At 46.1% G+C, this 15098-nt stretch overlaps 1 protein-coding gene across 10 annotated transcripts in view; it reads left to right on the top strand.

Moving 5' to 3' along the window:
* Positions 1-15098, top strand: part of Frmd4a (FERM domain containing 4A) — a 579710-nt gene that overhangs the window by 547023 nt on the left and 17589 nt on the right. For all 10 annotated transcript variants that reach the window (XM_036187607.1, XM_036187611.1, XM_036187608.1 and 7 more), the window contains 3 exons: positions 4694-4827; positions 9193-9315; positions 13180-13408. In XM_036187607.1, the coding sequence (XP_036043500.1) occupies positions 4694-4827; positions 9193-9315; positions 13180-13408 (486 nt within the window). The remainder of the gene's footprint in view (positions 1-4693; positions 4828-9192; positions 9316-13179; positions 13409-15098) is intronic.

The following is a 15098-nucleotide window of genomic DNA, read 5'->3' as shown; positions in this document are numbered from 1 at the left end:
TTCATCCTTGAGGATTTGTCTTGGGAAATAAATATCTGTTTATCATAAAGGGGAGCCTAACCCTTTTCCCCATATTTATTCCTGGGCATCTGCCAAAACTTTTCCTCACAGCTTCTACAGATCTGCTGGGACTTGGCTGTCTTCATTTAAAAAAAAAAACAAAAACAAAAAAACTTTTCATTTTTCCCTCTCAAAGGCCAGAACAGGCAGCCATTTCCTTTCCTTGCTTTTACAACAGCAGATTTCTTGAGGGGGGAGTACCATTTGTGTTAAATTTCCCCTCCTTCCAAAGAGGAAAGCACCCCTTCCGCCTTCTGGATCCAGGGGGGGGGGGCTGGTCATCAGCATTTGTGCATGAAAACAGATGCATAGGTCCCTGTGTATCCTCAGCAGGATGCGAACTCATATCCGGTGCTGCCTGGCTTGGGATCTTTGGAATGACTGCAACAAATTCTCCATCACTGCTTAGTGAGGTGATCCTTCCATTTGTTCATCAGGAGAGAGCTGCTGCTTGTTCTGCTGCCGCCCTACATGTGGTCTGTCCATACACAGCTGCCACCAGTCTGAAAAATGGAAAATCAGTCCCAAGTCCACGGTAGTATCTGTGATGTTAACTGGCTTCCTCTGAAGATCCCTAAGTACCTGCTGAAAATGACTTTCTTTGAGCAACAGTTTTCATCTAGCCATATCTGTACACACCATATCTTCCTGGGCACACTTAAAGCCCTAAATTCAGTCCCAGCGCCATATAAACCAAGTGTGGTGATGTTCACCTCTTTAATGCCAGGACTCCGTAGGTAGAGGCAGGAAGACCAAGGTCATAGGAATAAATATGGAGTCCGAGGCTAGCATGAGCTAGAGACCCTGCCTCCAAATGTATTTATATAAAACAATATATGTGTTCTTCGTGATCAGCTCTTTGTCCCACCGATCAACTAGTTACTCAGTTAGGAGTAAAATGAGATCATCAACAGTTAAAGTGCTGTATTTCACTCTTCTCTCATCCAAGTAGAGACTTGCTAAGCACTAAGATTTGCTAAAGAACTTACCTGACAGTTGGTTTTCTCAGTGGTCCATCAGAGGGAGGCTGAGCATCCTCAGAGAATCATCTGATAGCGTGGTGGTACTCGTCTTTAATCCCAGCACTCTCAGACGGATCTCGGTGAGTTCGAGGCCAGCCTGGTCTACAAAGAGCATTCCAGGACAGCCAGGACCATACAGAGAAACCCTGTCTCAAAAAACCCAAAAGGAAACAAACAAACAAACCAACAAAAGCTGAGAAGCTATCACCAAGAAACCAGGCCAGTCCCTCAGCGGTCCCCCTGTGCTGTGGGTGCCTTCTCTGGCAACCACAGTATCTTCCATCCTTGTTCATTTGCTTCTCTCCAACCCCTCTAGTGGGGAGTACTGAGTACTGTGTTGTCCTGGGAGATTGGAAGACCCCCAATGGCTTCCTCTCCTTCGGCCTTCTCTTGCATTTTGAGATCAGAGTATGCAGTACAGTGGAAAGTGAGACTGGCCCAGTGCCACTGAACAAGCCCACCAAAAGCCTCTCAAAGAGCACCTGGAGAAGAGGCAGATCTGAAGTCTTGGTGCTTAGGGAACCTAGTTTAAAGATACTGCCTCCCCCTCCCATTGCATCTTTCTATAGATGGAGCTTTGGAGTCCTCACCCTACCCTGAATTGTTGAGTGAAGTTCTTACCTTTGGTGGGTACTTTATTGAAAGGGGGGAGATAATTTCAATGATTTCTCTAAGTCTACACCACTTGTGATAAACCAGCTTCTATGTGTGGGATTTACCTGGTCCAGGCATAGTGTTAAGAGACAGAAGAGCAAGTAGCTATACCACAGCCACCTATCTAACAAATGGCTTAGGCTTTATGAAATTCAGATGTTTTATATCTACCTGGCTGTCCACTTACCATTAAAATGGAAGCCTGTGTGTCCAAAATAGCCTGGTTCAGTTACTTGCAGAGATGCAAGCTAGTTTCCAGGCACTGCATTCCTCCTAAAGGAATTTCCAGGTGTGCAGCGGAGCCAGCCAGCATTTGGGATACCAGCTACACACAGCAAGAAGACTCAGGAGCCATCAAGCCTGCCAAGGCTCTCTAGCTCATCTTATGTGGGTTGAGATTTAAGTTAATTATTAGAAATGATAATTTAGGTAGCGGTAATGAACCCTGCTACTCAAGGCCAAATCTTTACTAATCCTATAACAGCAGACCAGTCACCCACAAATTATATGCTTGCTTCCCAAAATTTAATGTTGTGGTGAGTTTTGCCATTCCTGAACCTTGCGAGTTCTTCAATTGGACCCAATAAATCATCATTTCCTATTGAAAGGTTAGGCAGGGGTGAAGGGAAAATGATGAATTTTTCACTCATGCTGGAAATTCTTTAATCTTTTTGGACTCAAGTTTTCCCCAGGCCTGTTTTTAAAGCCTCACTTCCTTCCAGTATCTCTTTACATCCTTATTCATTTTTTAGAGGATGGAACAGAGAATGCCTCATTAAATTTTCCTGTCTTCAAATGGGATTGAGGATGAGTACTAAGAAGCCCAATTAGGATTCATAATGATTTTTCCAGGTTGCATTAGATAGACACAGCCTGGAGAGGGTTTAGAGTTGATAAGCACAAAGTGGTGAGCCTACGGATATGAAAAACCTGAACCACTGGTAAAATAAGATCCAGCGGTGCGATACCCGAGAATGGCACATCTGGATTCAGTCTATGAGAATCATGAGGTAATGGAGTCTCAGGAAGGATCAAGTGTTTGCTGCAGTTTGCTATTGAATTTGGACACCTGCAACTAAAGCATGTCAGAAACTCAGGAAAGAGTTACAACATGATTCAAAGCTCAGAAGGTAGCTTCCATAACAGAATGATATACGGACCATGGATTATTATTGTTGGTGTTGGTGTTGTTGTTGTTTAACTAAAATGAGATACAAGTTAATTATCGTACCCAAGTATACAACTGACAATATTTATTTGCTCCTGGGGATGCATAAAGATGGTTTGTTCTTATGGTGATAGATGTCTTCAATTTCAAGCTCAAATGGGCCAGAAAGGGAAGAGAACAAAGCTTAAGCCAGAGTCAAAATGTACTTAGACACTGAGAATTCTTCCTTATTAGGATCATAGGGATGTGGGAGGATGGGAACTAAGGGGATATGGGCATCCTGATCAGAGACCTTGAAGAATAAAATAGCATGTTTGTCCATGCTTGGGTCTTGCAGAATTGTTCAATGCAAAGGTATAGAAGTCTTCTAATGTCTTGGTATTCTGAGACATCTTTACCAATCAAGTTAGCCTCCAGTCCTTTGCCTGGCCACTGAACCATCCAAACATTCAGCTGTCTCTTATGGAAACGCAGTTCCTAACTCCTCCACACCACCACCCCAACCACGACAAAGTCCTGCTGGGATTTTTTATTAGGACGGCATGTGTTATGTTGTTTAATTCATGGTGAATCACCATCTATAAAACATTAACATCTGGATCCAGGTCCACAGTAGTCCTCTCTATTTGTTTGTAGTTCTAGCTGTTCCCAGCAAGGTGTTACACTTTCCACGGTAGAGATGGTCATCTTTAACTATGTCAATCTACGTCTCTGAACTGACTTCCTGTAGTACAGGCTAGTCTTGAACTTGTGACCCTCCTGCCTCAGCATCCTGAGAAACTGAGGTTACAGACCAATACCCAGCTTTCTAGGCATGTGAGATGATTGGATGCTGCTGGTAGTGGTATGGTCTGAACCCCCTTGATGCATATTCAGTAATACCTGTTTATTTCTAATAGTTCTGCTAGTGTGGATGTGAGAAGAAATGCAGCCATTAACCTGGCTTTTTCTAGGCCATCAATATGCTTCCCTACCCCATCAAGGTAGAAAGGGCCACTAACCTCACTTTACAAGAAAGCTGTGGCCTTGAAAGTATTCTTTTAATCTATGCTAAATTCCTCCAGTTTGGTTCACAATGTTGCCTTCTAAAAAGTTTTCGTATCTAGCAGCCTGCTGTTTGAATCATCGTGCAGATTGTCTAGCCAGGAAAGCATGGAAAATATGTATAAGTCTTTTGAAAACTATGCATCTCTCTATATTATAGTCCCTCCATTAGGAGAGAATTTTCTCAGGATACAGCACTAAGATAAAATAGTAAACAAAATACTAATTCACTCATGCATGTGTGTGTGCGTGTCTCCCTTGGGGGAAAGGTCAGAAGAAAATACATAATATGAGGGTGACTAGTTTAGCAATTATTTTTATACCTGTCTATATTTTCAGATATTTTACTATGAACAGATATTATCTCTGCACTAAGCAAAAATCGGCATCTTCCAGTAGACAAAAGAAAATTTAAAACCTGAATTGAAATTACTAACATTTACTTGAACTTTCCTTCCCCACCCTTCCTTGTATAAAGTGTATTAAAATTGGCCAGTGAACAGGTATGTGCCATGTCTCAAGATGATCAGAAATGACAGCATTCTTGGTCAAGTAGCTATATATCCCATGTGGGATCGGAATCCACCCCCCATGCTTGGATCACTGCTGCACACCTGACTCATTTCACGCTCCTTGATTCCCGGGGTAAATCCCATATCCGTGGCGTGAGCTCCAGTGGAATTCATTAGCAGTCCAGATGTGTGTCCCCTGCCAGTCGCCTAGTAACCCTGCTGTTTATTGACAGGTTCTCAGGAGTCAGATAGCTCACAGTCGGCCAAGAAAGACATGCTGGCTGCCTTGAAATCCAGGCAGGAAGCTCTGGAGGAGACGCTGCGCCAGAGGCTGGCGGAACTGAAGAGACTGTGTCTCCGGGAAGCTGTAAGCAATTAAGTCTGTGTTGTTTGTCCTGTCATCCATCTTCCGTGTGGACAAAAGACAGGGTGGAGACAATACAGACCGACTTTCGAGAACACAAATGCTCTCCCTTCCCAGTGTTGGCAACACCCTCACCTCCGATGATACACTTTGCTAGAAGCAAGCTATCAAGGGAACACCCGTGTCAGTTAAAGCAGTCCCTAGCTGAATCTTAGGTATGACACACACACGCCCCGAGGCTAAATGACAGTCACTTTAACAGTCTCAGAACCATGCATGGCATACCACAGTGCACAGGACATGTCCTCACAGGACACTGCCTCATTCTGTGCTTGTCCTACGGTTGTCTTCCTTTGAAGGGGCTTAGACCTCAGTTTATTCCTGGGCAAGCTTCTGCTGCTTCTCAGTTTGCCTTTGGATACAATGTAGCATCACCGGAGGTCAACAAAGACAGCACAGTAGTCCCTTTAAACCTGGTGATCTACTCTTTCTTTAGCTCTTTCCTTTTGAGAAGGGACTCTCTTCCTAGTTTGGGGGTGTGGTGGTGGTTTGTTGCTTGGTTTTTGTTGTTGTTATTTTTGTGCTACGGGGGTATTGGACCATGGCTTCTTGCATGCTAGACTAGTGTTCTTCCACTGAGCTATATACCCAGTGTAGCGATTCATTTACATTTTGTGTAAAGCAATGTTCTGTCGGGCTGGAGAGATGCTTCAAGGGATAAAGCACTTGCTTTGCAAGTGTGAGGACTTGCAAAGTTGAATCCTGAGAACCTAGCTAAAAGCCTGGCTGAGTAGAACACGCCAGGATCTCTATGGTATGATGGGAGGCCACCAGCCTAGCATACTCAGTGACAAGTGACAAAAGAGGCCTGGTCTCAAACAAGGTGGACGGTGAAAGCTGATACCCAAGGGCTGTCCTGTGACCTCCACATGCGGCCTATCACAAGTGTACACCACCCCCCTCCCCACACAGAAAATGCCTCCTTCAGCCTGTTTTGGTGAGGATGGGTCCCAATTTCAATAAGTTTGTAAAAGCTCCCACAATCCACTTCGACATATATTGAAATGTCCATTCCTTGGGGGACTGGAGAGATGGCTCAGCAGTTAAGAGTACTAGCTGTTCTCCCAGAGGACCCGGGTTTGATTCCCAGAACCCTATGGCCGCTCACAATTGTCTGTAATTCCAGTTGCAGGGATTTGACACCCTCACACAGATATACATGCAGGCAAAACACCAGTGCACATGACATAAAAAATAAAATAAAATAAAAACAAGAAAGAAAGAAATGCCCATCCCTCCCTTCTAATGTTTATTTCATAACTCTTTGTTAGCAGTGCTTGTAGACGTCACTTCATAGTGTACCATATACAATCATGCATGTGTTACACACGCACACACATGTGCATGTGCCTCACATGAGTGCAGTGTGGGGTTGCTCTCCTGGAAGTGGCTGTGCTCCACAGACCATGACCAAAAGCTCCTCGGGTAAACAGTTCCGAATGGCAAGTATAAAGAAGGTCCCTAACTAAATCCAGGAGGTGAATTCCCCTCCCCCCCAAATAATAATGCTTTGCAGCAGAAAGAATGAAACAGTGGGCCGTAGAGTGAGATCACATTACATTTCAACTTGGCTTAATTATGTCTGGATTGATTTAAACCGGAGCTCGCTCAAGGCAGAACCACATTAGCACAAATCCATTGCAAATCAGGAAAGCAATGGGCCTGGCTGGGGGGAATGAGCTATGTGATACTGTAAATATTAGCAACATTTTTTTATAAAGACTATGCTTGAAAGAGAGAGGGAAAAAAAGTACGGGTTTTGGTGTCTGCCTTTTATAATTTGTAAAGCCTTGTTTTGTATTTAATAAAAGAAGTTCCTAAACCAAGCAAAGAATATACATTACAGCATGTAAGAAACATGTCAAGGCAAGACCAGCATGTACCATAAAAGTTTCACAAACTCAATATAAGGAAATCAAGAACTCCCACTTCCTATAACTTTGAGAACAGAACATGTAACTTAGGCAGAAATAACCCACAGGCAGGCCTTTGTGCACATATGTTTATTTCCACCTGAGTCTCTGGACACAGGTGAGATAAAGCGGCCTCAGAGGCCGTCTGCTAACTCTCTGCTCACAGACCCTCCAGGCTCAAATAGCAGGAAATGCTGTTTAACCCCTTAGGAGGGGAGCAGCTAGAGTGAGGCAGTGTGGGAGCTCTGGTGTTCTACAGCAAGAGGGCCTGCAGCCATGTGTTAAATTACTTCCCTACCATGCGGCTCTGGTTACCTATGAAATCAGATTGAATATCTGGAGAATGGAGACCTTGACCTAGGTATTTTCAGGCAGATGGTGGAAAATAAGTAGCCTCATTTTAAAAATATAGACTGAAACCACAGACATTTTAGAGGTACAAATCCATGGCAATGTTAACAACCTCCCTCTGCCTTTTTATACATTTCAGAATAGGAAGTCCTGACAGTTTGTTATTTATATATGTTAAAATAACAATCTTAGCAGGTTGTTATTTGTAGAAGGCCTAAGCAGGGAGCAGGTAAGAAATCACAAAATAAACATATGACTATCTGAGAAACACTTGAACCCTTTTTTTTTTTTTTTAAGAGAGACTATTGCAGAGGCAGCCATCCAAACAGGGGGGCCATCCAGTTCTTAAATTCTAAAATGCCTATGTAAGGAAAAAAGGTCCAAGGAGCCATATCTAGTGCTGTGAACACAGAAGAGGCCCAGGCGGGGGTTGCTTGTGCACACACATACCACCACGACACACATGCTGGTGTAGTCAGCCAGCCATAACATGGGAAGAAGGGCTTGGGGGTGGGGCCCCTCCTATGAGTTGACTTTTCCTGCTATGGGCACTCAGGCCTGGGCTGCGGAACACAAAACTCTCTATGTGGATGACCAGTTTCAAGAGGACACTTCTGAGCTCTTCCTCGTCACAGCCCCCCTTGTGGCATCCTGTGGCATCTGCATTGATTGAGGGCCAGAAAGCCAGAGCTCGTATTTGCTGAGATGTGCCTGCTGAATGCACACAGTGGTGTCTCCATCCTCTTCTAGTGTTGGGTGGTGACTGCTTGCCATTCTCTCTGGCTGCCACAGTGTGGGGTAGCTGCAGACTTAAACTGACCCTTAGTCAAGTTAGATGTAGCACACTCTTGCACAGCCTTCTAATTCTGAGTTATCCTTCAGATCGTCTTTGCTGTTGAATCTGTCATCTACTCACTATCATTGTGCCCATGACAGAGTTCCAGAATTTCTTTGACATGTATATATCAAATCTATACATAAATAATATATATGCATTTATTTATTCATATATATGTATATATAGAAATCCTCTGTTCAGGTTTTTTTTTTTTTTTTTTAACTAAAACTCTCACATAAAAGTTAGGGCTTCTTTGTTTTGTTTTTTAAGACAAGGTCTTACTATGTAGCCAAGACTGGCCTTGAACTCACAGTCCTGCTGAGTATTGGGGAATATAGGCTTGCAACATCACACCTGGACAGGTCTGTAAGGTCAGCCTGCTGTTGTTGAGTATAGGGCCAGTGTGGAATGGTGGTCGGTATATTCAGTCTTCTTTAGATAATGCAGTGTCCTGGCATGTGCCATACAGATGGCACTGCCCATAAGAAAACTCGTTTGGGAAGAGAGAAAAACAAAAACAAACCAACATCAACAAAACCCCTTAAGTTTCCAAGGGGGGATAGCTGAGGTACGTGCGGAGAAGTTGTGTTCACTGCTGCCCCGTAGCCTTTCTTCACATGTAGTAGATTCACAGGAGACGCTCGCTAGATCAGCAAACAAATGAAAATGGACTACTGGAAAGTCCAAGAGAAGCTCATTTCCTTGACAGAAATTCATCTGGGGAGGGGAAGCCCAGAGCACACCTGTTCTGAAGGGGAGGGAGTGTTGTCTGCCCTCAGTTGCTCACTCATTTTTTTGTAGAAGCTAAATTTCATAACGTGAACTCTCCTTCCTGCCCCCACCAACACTGGAGATTGAACTCGGGGCTTCATGTGTACTGCGCAAGCAGGCTGCCCCTGAACTCTATCTGCAAATCTTTTTGAGGAGGGCTGTTCTGTTTTGGAGGGGTCTTCTGAGACAGGGTTTCATTAGTTGGCCAGCCTGGTCTTGAACTTGTGACCCTCCTACCTCAGCCTCCTGAGCAGCTGGGTTGCAGATCTCTAACATCAGGTCCAGGTGTATCATGAACTTAGTTAGGCATAGTGCTTGTGGCTAAAGGGTCTCACATAATCATCAGGTCTGTGCGTTGAATGTGTGGCCTGGAACAAAGGCAAGCGTGTCCTCTGCTGATTTATAACCTCTCTGAATGGTCTTCCGCACCTGCAGGAGCTCACAGGCAAACTGCCTGTTGAATATCCCCTGGATCCAGGAGAGGAACCACCTATTGTTCGGAGAAGAATTGGGACAGCCTTCAAGCTAGACGAACAGAAAATTCTGCCTAAAGGAGAGGTATGTTCCTCTGATGGTGGAGTCTTTCCCATTATCCCTTTGCATTGTCCTTATTTGCCCCACTTGCTGGAGCTACTAGGTTCTGTGTGATTTCTTCATTGTTTCCAAACGCCAGTGTTTTTCCTTTTACCGTTTCCTGGGTGAACTGGGTAGTTGCTATATGGCTTTTCTCTATAGGCTGATTCTGCTTGCTGTGGTGTACACAGTGGGTCTCTGTTGAAGTTGTTTATCTCCAGTTGCAAGTGGCCAGTTAGGACTGGGGAGAACATTCCAGTAATATGCAAATATACATGTCTTTGTAATGGCCTCCCAGCCCTTTGTTCCTCTTGGTCTTGCCTGAACTGTGGAAGAAAACCTAGATGAAGGGAATCTCCAACCGCAGTCCTTATTGGCTGGGGAAAGACAAAAGGGCCTGCCCTCCACCTTTTTAAGTCACATGGCTGCATGGCATGCATGCTTGTTATGTCATGGCCTCAGTTGTCTGCATTTGGAAAAGCCCCCATTTCAACATGGTTTTTATCTTCTTGGGGTGATACACTGGTGAGGGCTGAGACTGGAGAATTCAGATCCGGAGGATAACCAAAGCGCGGCTGGGTGTGGTGGTGGCGCACACCTGTAATCCCAGCACTCGGGAGGCAAAGGCAGTCGGATCTCTGTGAGTTCCAAGCCAGCCTGGTCTACAGAGTGAGTCCCAGGACGGTCAGAACTACACAGTAAGACTCTCTCTCGACAAAAAATAACAGACAAAGCATCCAGCCTTCGTTGAAGAGAAACAAAAAGCCAGGTTTACCTCCAGGGCTTCCCAAATTTCTTCTGACCAGAGTTGCTTGTAAATAGAATAGAGTTAGTAAATAGAAGACTTAAGACAAGTTCAGGACTCCAGGCCAGGCACATTAGGTATTTTGCTTGTTGCTGGGATAAAATGTCCTGACAAGGGTGGAGGGAGGCAAAAGAGGGAGGTGAGGACACAGACTCCTGGGGAGGAGCATGAGGCAGCAGGTCATGCTGCATCTGCAGTCAGGAAGCAGAGACCCATGAGCACTGTGCTCTGCTCGCTTCCTCCTTCTGTGGAATGGTGTCACCTACATTTAGGGAGGGTCTTCCCACTCCAGTGAACTTAGTCTAGGAAATCCCTCCCAGACACTTGACAATGAAGAGTTACCACCACAAAGGGAAAGAAATTCGAAGTATTCTTAGCTTTTTTTTTTTTTTTTTTTTGCCAGAGCTGAGGACCGAACCTAGGGCCTTGTGCTTGCTAGGCAAGCGCTCTACCACTGAGCTAAATCCCCAACCCCGTACTCTTAGCTTTTTAAGGAACTTGGAAAAAGATAGTCTCCTAAAACAGGGTGAGCATGAAGGTGGAGGGCATGCATTCACGCCCGTGCCTGAGGCCTGTAGTTACAGATCCTTGGAAGCCTGCTGGGCACGGCACCCCTGAATGCTTCATCCAAAGTGATACCTAATCAGGCTGCTTCCTCTTCCTTATGCTCAAGTTCTTGTTGCCGAGTTTTCTGGGTTATCACTAGGATTAAATGAGCTAGAAGAACATTTCACTGGATACTTAGCACATGCCTGATGCTCAGCAAACAGCTGCTGGAAATGGATATGAGATGTCAAAAGAGGGGAGTGATTGAGAGCACCATGTGGTCAGATGTCTTCCCGAGCTGGATCGTCATCACAGCCTGAGCCTTTAAAAAAAGCGCCCCACCTTTAAGGAGGGTCCTTCCCGCCTGGATTTCCCACTGTGGTGTTGCAGTCCTTTCTACTTTTCAAGAACGCTGACTCTAGAGCTCTGAGAAATCCTCGCTGGCCCCCGTGCATCTTTCTGAAATTCATAAGAGGAAGCAGATAGAATTCTGCAGAGCTTCCTCAGACAAGAAGAGGCTCACTCTTGCTCTCTGCTACCCCAGCTCTCCTGGATCCTCTGTTGCTTTCCTGCCATAGACAAGGCATTCAGTCTTGTCCTTGACTCAGTTGAAATATCAAGACTTGTTCTGGATGCCTGCAAATCTCAGGGTCAGTGTCTTGGACCAGAGTTATCATAACCACCCAGGAGCAACTGCTTCAGGGAGCCCAAACTTACAGGCTAGGCTTTGTTCCTGTCCCAAGGCTCTGGGCAGGAGTCCATGTTAATGTCCTTCTTCCTCTGAGAGTTCAAGTGTGGCCAGTACTGGAAGGATCTGGAAGGAGTTTATTGTCCCTCTACGTGGTTCCTTTTAGCCCTTACTTTTTTCCTCCCACTCCTGGTTCCTGCCTCCTCTAGACTTGGAGTGCTCAAAAGTCATCGAAACCAGGCAAAGAGTATTTTCCTCAGTAGACACCCCCGCTCCCTGCTCTCCCAATCTGGCCTGTTGTTCTCAGAGGCTCACTGTCGGGCTACGGTAAGAGGAAGACATGTGGAATCCAGGAAACACGAGTCTCCTTTTCCTTAGTTTGGTCAGTCCCTGTCAAACTTTAACGTAACTGTAAATCATCTAGGGCAAGCATATGTGGTCTCCAATGGTCATGTGTGGGTACTGGGAAAAAGGAGCCATTGTGGGGTCATCATAGGTTTATGGAGTATGGGCTTTATTGGAGTCCATATCTCCTATGAGCTCCCAGAATGCACCCAGGCTGCTAGTGCCCTTGCACCCAGCAGATACTCGAGCTCCAGAGTGACTCTTGCTGCTTAGAGCCAGTTTTGATGAGGTGGTTCCAAAGTAAGTCAGCTGACTGTCTTGACACTATGAGAAAATGCCTAACAAGAGGACATAAAAGAGGAAGGTTTCATCCTGGCCCGTGCTTTCCAGGACTATCATTTCACCATGGAGGAGAGCCCGGAGGCCAGAGTGCACGGTGAGCCTTGTTAAATCTTGGCAGCAGGAGGAAACAGAGAAGCGAGGCAGGAGGCGGAGTTACCAGTCCCAGCCCCTCCTACCCCACCACATTCCCAGGCACCTACTTCTAGCTGGGACTCGCTTCCTCTAGGCTACACAACTGTCTAAATCAGTGCCAGCAGCTGGTCGCCAAACACGAGGGCTGGTTTACATCTAAAGCATAAAAACCAGGGAAGAGAAGAAATAAAGAAATGAACTGCTTGATATTTAAGGGGATTCTGCCTTCATCCCCAGATCATAACACACATACATGACCTGCCTCCACCCCTAGTGTGTATACATGTGCAGAGGAGATATCTGGACACTAAGCTAGCAGCAAATGCTCCATCCAGGATACCATCTTCTGGGTCTTCCAGGCAAATCTGGCATCCACAGCCTTATTTCTCCCAGGCCCAGAACACAGGGGAGACCCATCTTGATAAAAAGGGCCAAAGGAAGTGAGAGAGAGAGAGAAAGGGAATTGCATAAGAAGGCAGGAAGGGAGAGAGTCCAAAACCTACCCACGGAGCGGGGGGGAAAACTGGTTTCACTCCCCACCCTCACATCATCTTTGCCTCTCAAATGGCCCAGAAGGGCTTTTATGAACACACAAGTGTAAAAAGAAGCATTAGGGCTTGCAGAAAGAGCTTCCAGAAGTCACAGGGGTGAGTGGGGATGTGTCCTAACATGAGATGCACAAAGATGTATGACAGAGGGCATGCGTGGGAGGATCAGGAGACGGCCACGCATGAGCAAACCCTAGAGGACAGTAGCAGAAGGCTGCTCTGGAAGTCATGCTGTGTCTTATGGCCCCAAGTAGAAAGAAAAGGACAGCGATGGGGGTTCTGAATATCCTCTAAGGCTTGGTCTTCAACAGACCTTGGTAGAGGTGGAAGAAAGCAAGATGGGAAAAGCTGGGCCAGAGGTCTGGGCTAAAGGTGGGCACGGCAGGGTCTCGCTGGGCAGCAGGATCTTTGGAAGCTGTATGCATTGGTTTTACCTCCCACAGGAAGCTGAGCTGGAACGTCTGGAACGGGAGTTTGCAATTCAGTCCCAGATCACGGAGGCTGCCCGCCGCCTAGCCAGTGACCCCAATGTCAGCAAAAAACTGAAGAAGCAGAGAAAAACCTCTTATCTGAACGCACTGAAGAAGCTGCAGGAGATTGAAAATGCAATCAACGAGAACCGCATCAAGTCAGGGAAGAAACCCACCCAGAGGGCATCACTAGTCATAGACGGTCAGTGTCACCCACAAACTCCTGCCCTGCTCCCCGACAACCAGGTCCTGTTAGGTCCTGATCTGGATCCTTGCAGGATCTGAGTAGCCTCTTACCCATGTACCTTATCATCCATCCATCCTAATAATCAAGTGCATGTGGAGGCACAGATGAAAGAGACCATACACAGAACCTCCATGTCACTTCTGACACTCGCCCTGGGGGAACCTGCAGGGAAGATCCAGCTCTCTTTTCAGATGTCACCATGAACTATGGAGGTTACTGTGCTGGCCCAGCCTAGCCACAACATAGCTGAAGCTCTGCAGTGCTCAGAGACCTAACCTCTCTTCCCAAGACCAGAAAGGCAAAGTGCATATCGAGGGTATTGGAGTGAGTCCTTCAGGCCACCACCCTGTCCCCCATCTGTCCCCCTCTGGCTAATCCATTAGCAGGAGCTTCTTATCCCAAAACTGCAGCGTAAGTATTGGACTGTCCCTCGTGGATTGTCTGGAGTGCGTGTTCTTATCCAGGCTCAGGCATTGTGGTGAGGATGCTAAACCTTCAAATACACCAACAAGCATCAAGTCTCTCCCACTGTTACCATCTTTCTCTAGTTCCTCGAATCCTTGGTAATGTGTACTAGTACTCTCCCAGAGGGTACAGGTCTTGAGAATACCTTAGTTCTAAGAAGACAGGAACTGATACAGGGCTTCTGGGAGCTTTGTGGCAGTGGGGGTGGGTGGGTGCAGGGTTTCTGGTTGGGAAAGAAAAGCCCTAATCCAAGGAGAAGCCCTAATCCAAGATGGGTGGTGGTGTGGTTATATAATCATGTTGGTGTACTTAAGGCCCCTGAACACTTAAAATGGGAAAAGTGATAACCTGTGTTATATTTATTACAATATATAGATATAGATCTGTCTCCTGAAAACATGGGTATACTAAGGAGGCAGCGGTGGATTGGAGATTACAAGATATCCAAGTCAAAGCCCTCTGTCTCCTTGGAGTTCATCTATCAAATAACAGGGAGAAAGTGGGTCCCTAGTTGAGAGGGATAGGGCTGACCATAAATGTCATCCTTTTGCTCTAGGAACTCAGAAGTGTCCATCTTTCTGTATCTTATTCTGTTGTCCTCTGCCATGAAAGTGGAGCTCTCCCCCACTTTCTAACAGGGCTACAGTGAGTCAGCCCTTCTTTGCCATCTCCTCCCTTGGGGACTCCTCAAAGGTGTGTGAATTTCCCTGCTCTGTGGAAACATCTAGAAGAACCATCAGAGCTATGTCTGGGAAGAGCAGGCCCGGGGTGCCTATCTCACCGGCTGGCCTCGGGGATCCCCTTCTGAGGCCTGCCTGAATGAAGGCTGTTTTCTTGGGTCTGCCGGCAGCTCTGGCGTCAAAATCATTACCCATGCCAGCTCCTGCTTCCTCTCATGCAAGTCTCCAGCCATTTTTGGTTAACTGCTCAAGGGTCCACCTTCCCTGCTTTACTGCCACAGTGGAGTAATGTTTTCATCACAGAGGCCCATCTGCGTTAGGAGCGAGCGAGTGAGCGAGCTTAGATCCCCAGCAAATGTTTCATCTCAAGAGTTGAACGCTACACTCAGAATCTGAAGACTTTGGACCTTTGCTGACGTTTCCCAGAGAGTAGAGTCACTTCAGACAAACCCTCTTTCCTGGGAGTACCTCAGTTTCCCCAGTAGGAGAGAGGATTGTTT

Source organism: Onychomys torridus, chromosome 5, assembly GCF_903995425.1.
Source record: "Onychomys torridus chromosome 5, mOncTor1.1, whole genome shotgun sequence".
In the NCBI taxonomy this organism is placed as follows: domain Eukaryota; kingdom Metazoa; phylum Chordata; class Mammalia; order Rodentia; family Cricetidae; genus Onychomys; species Onychomys torridus.
This window is presented reverse-complemented; position numbering and strand designations above follow the sequence as displayed.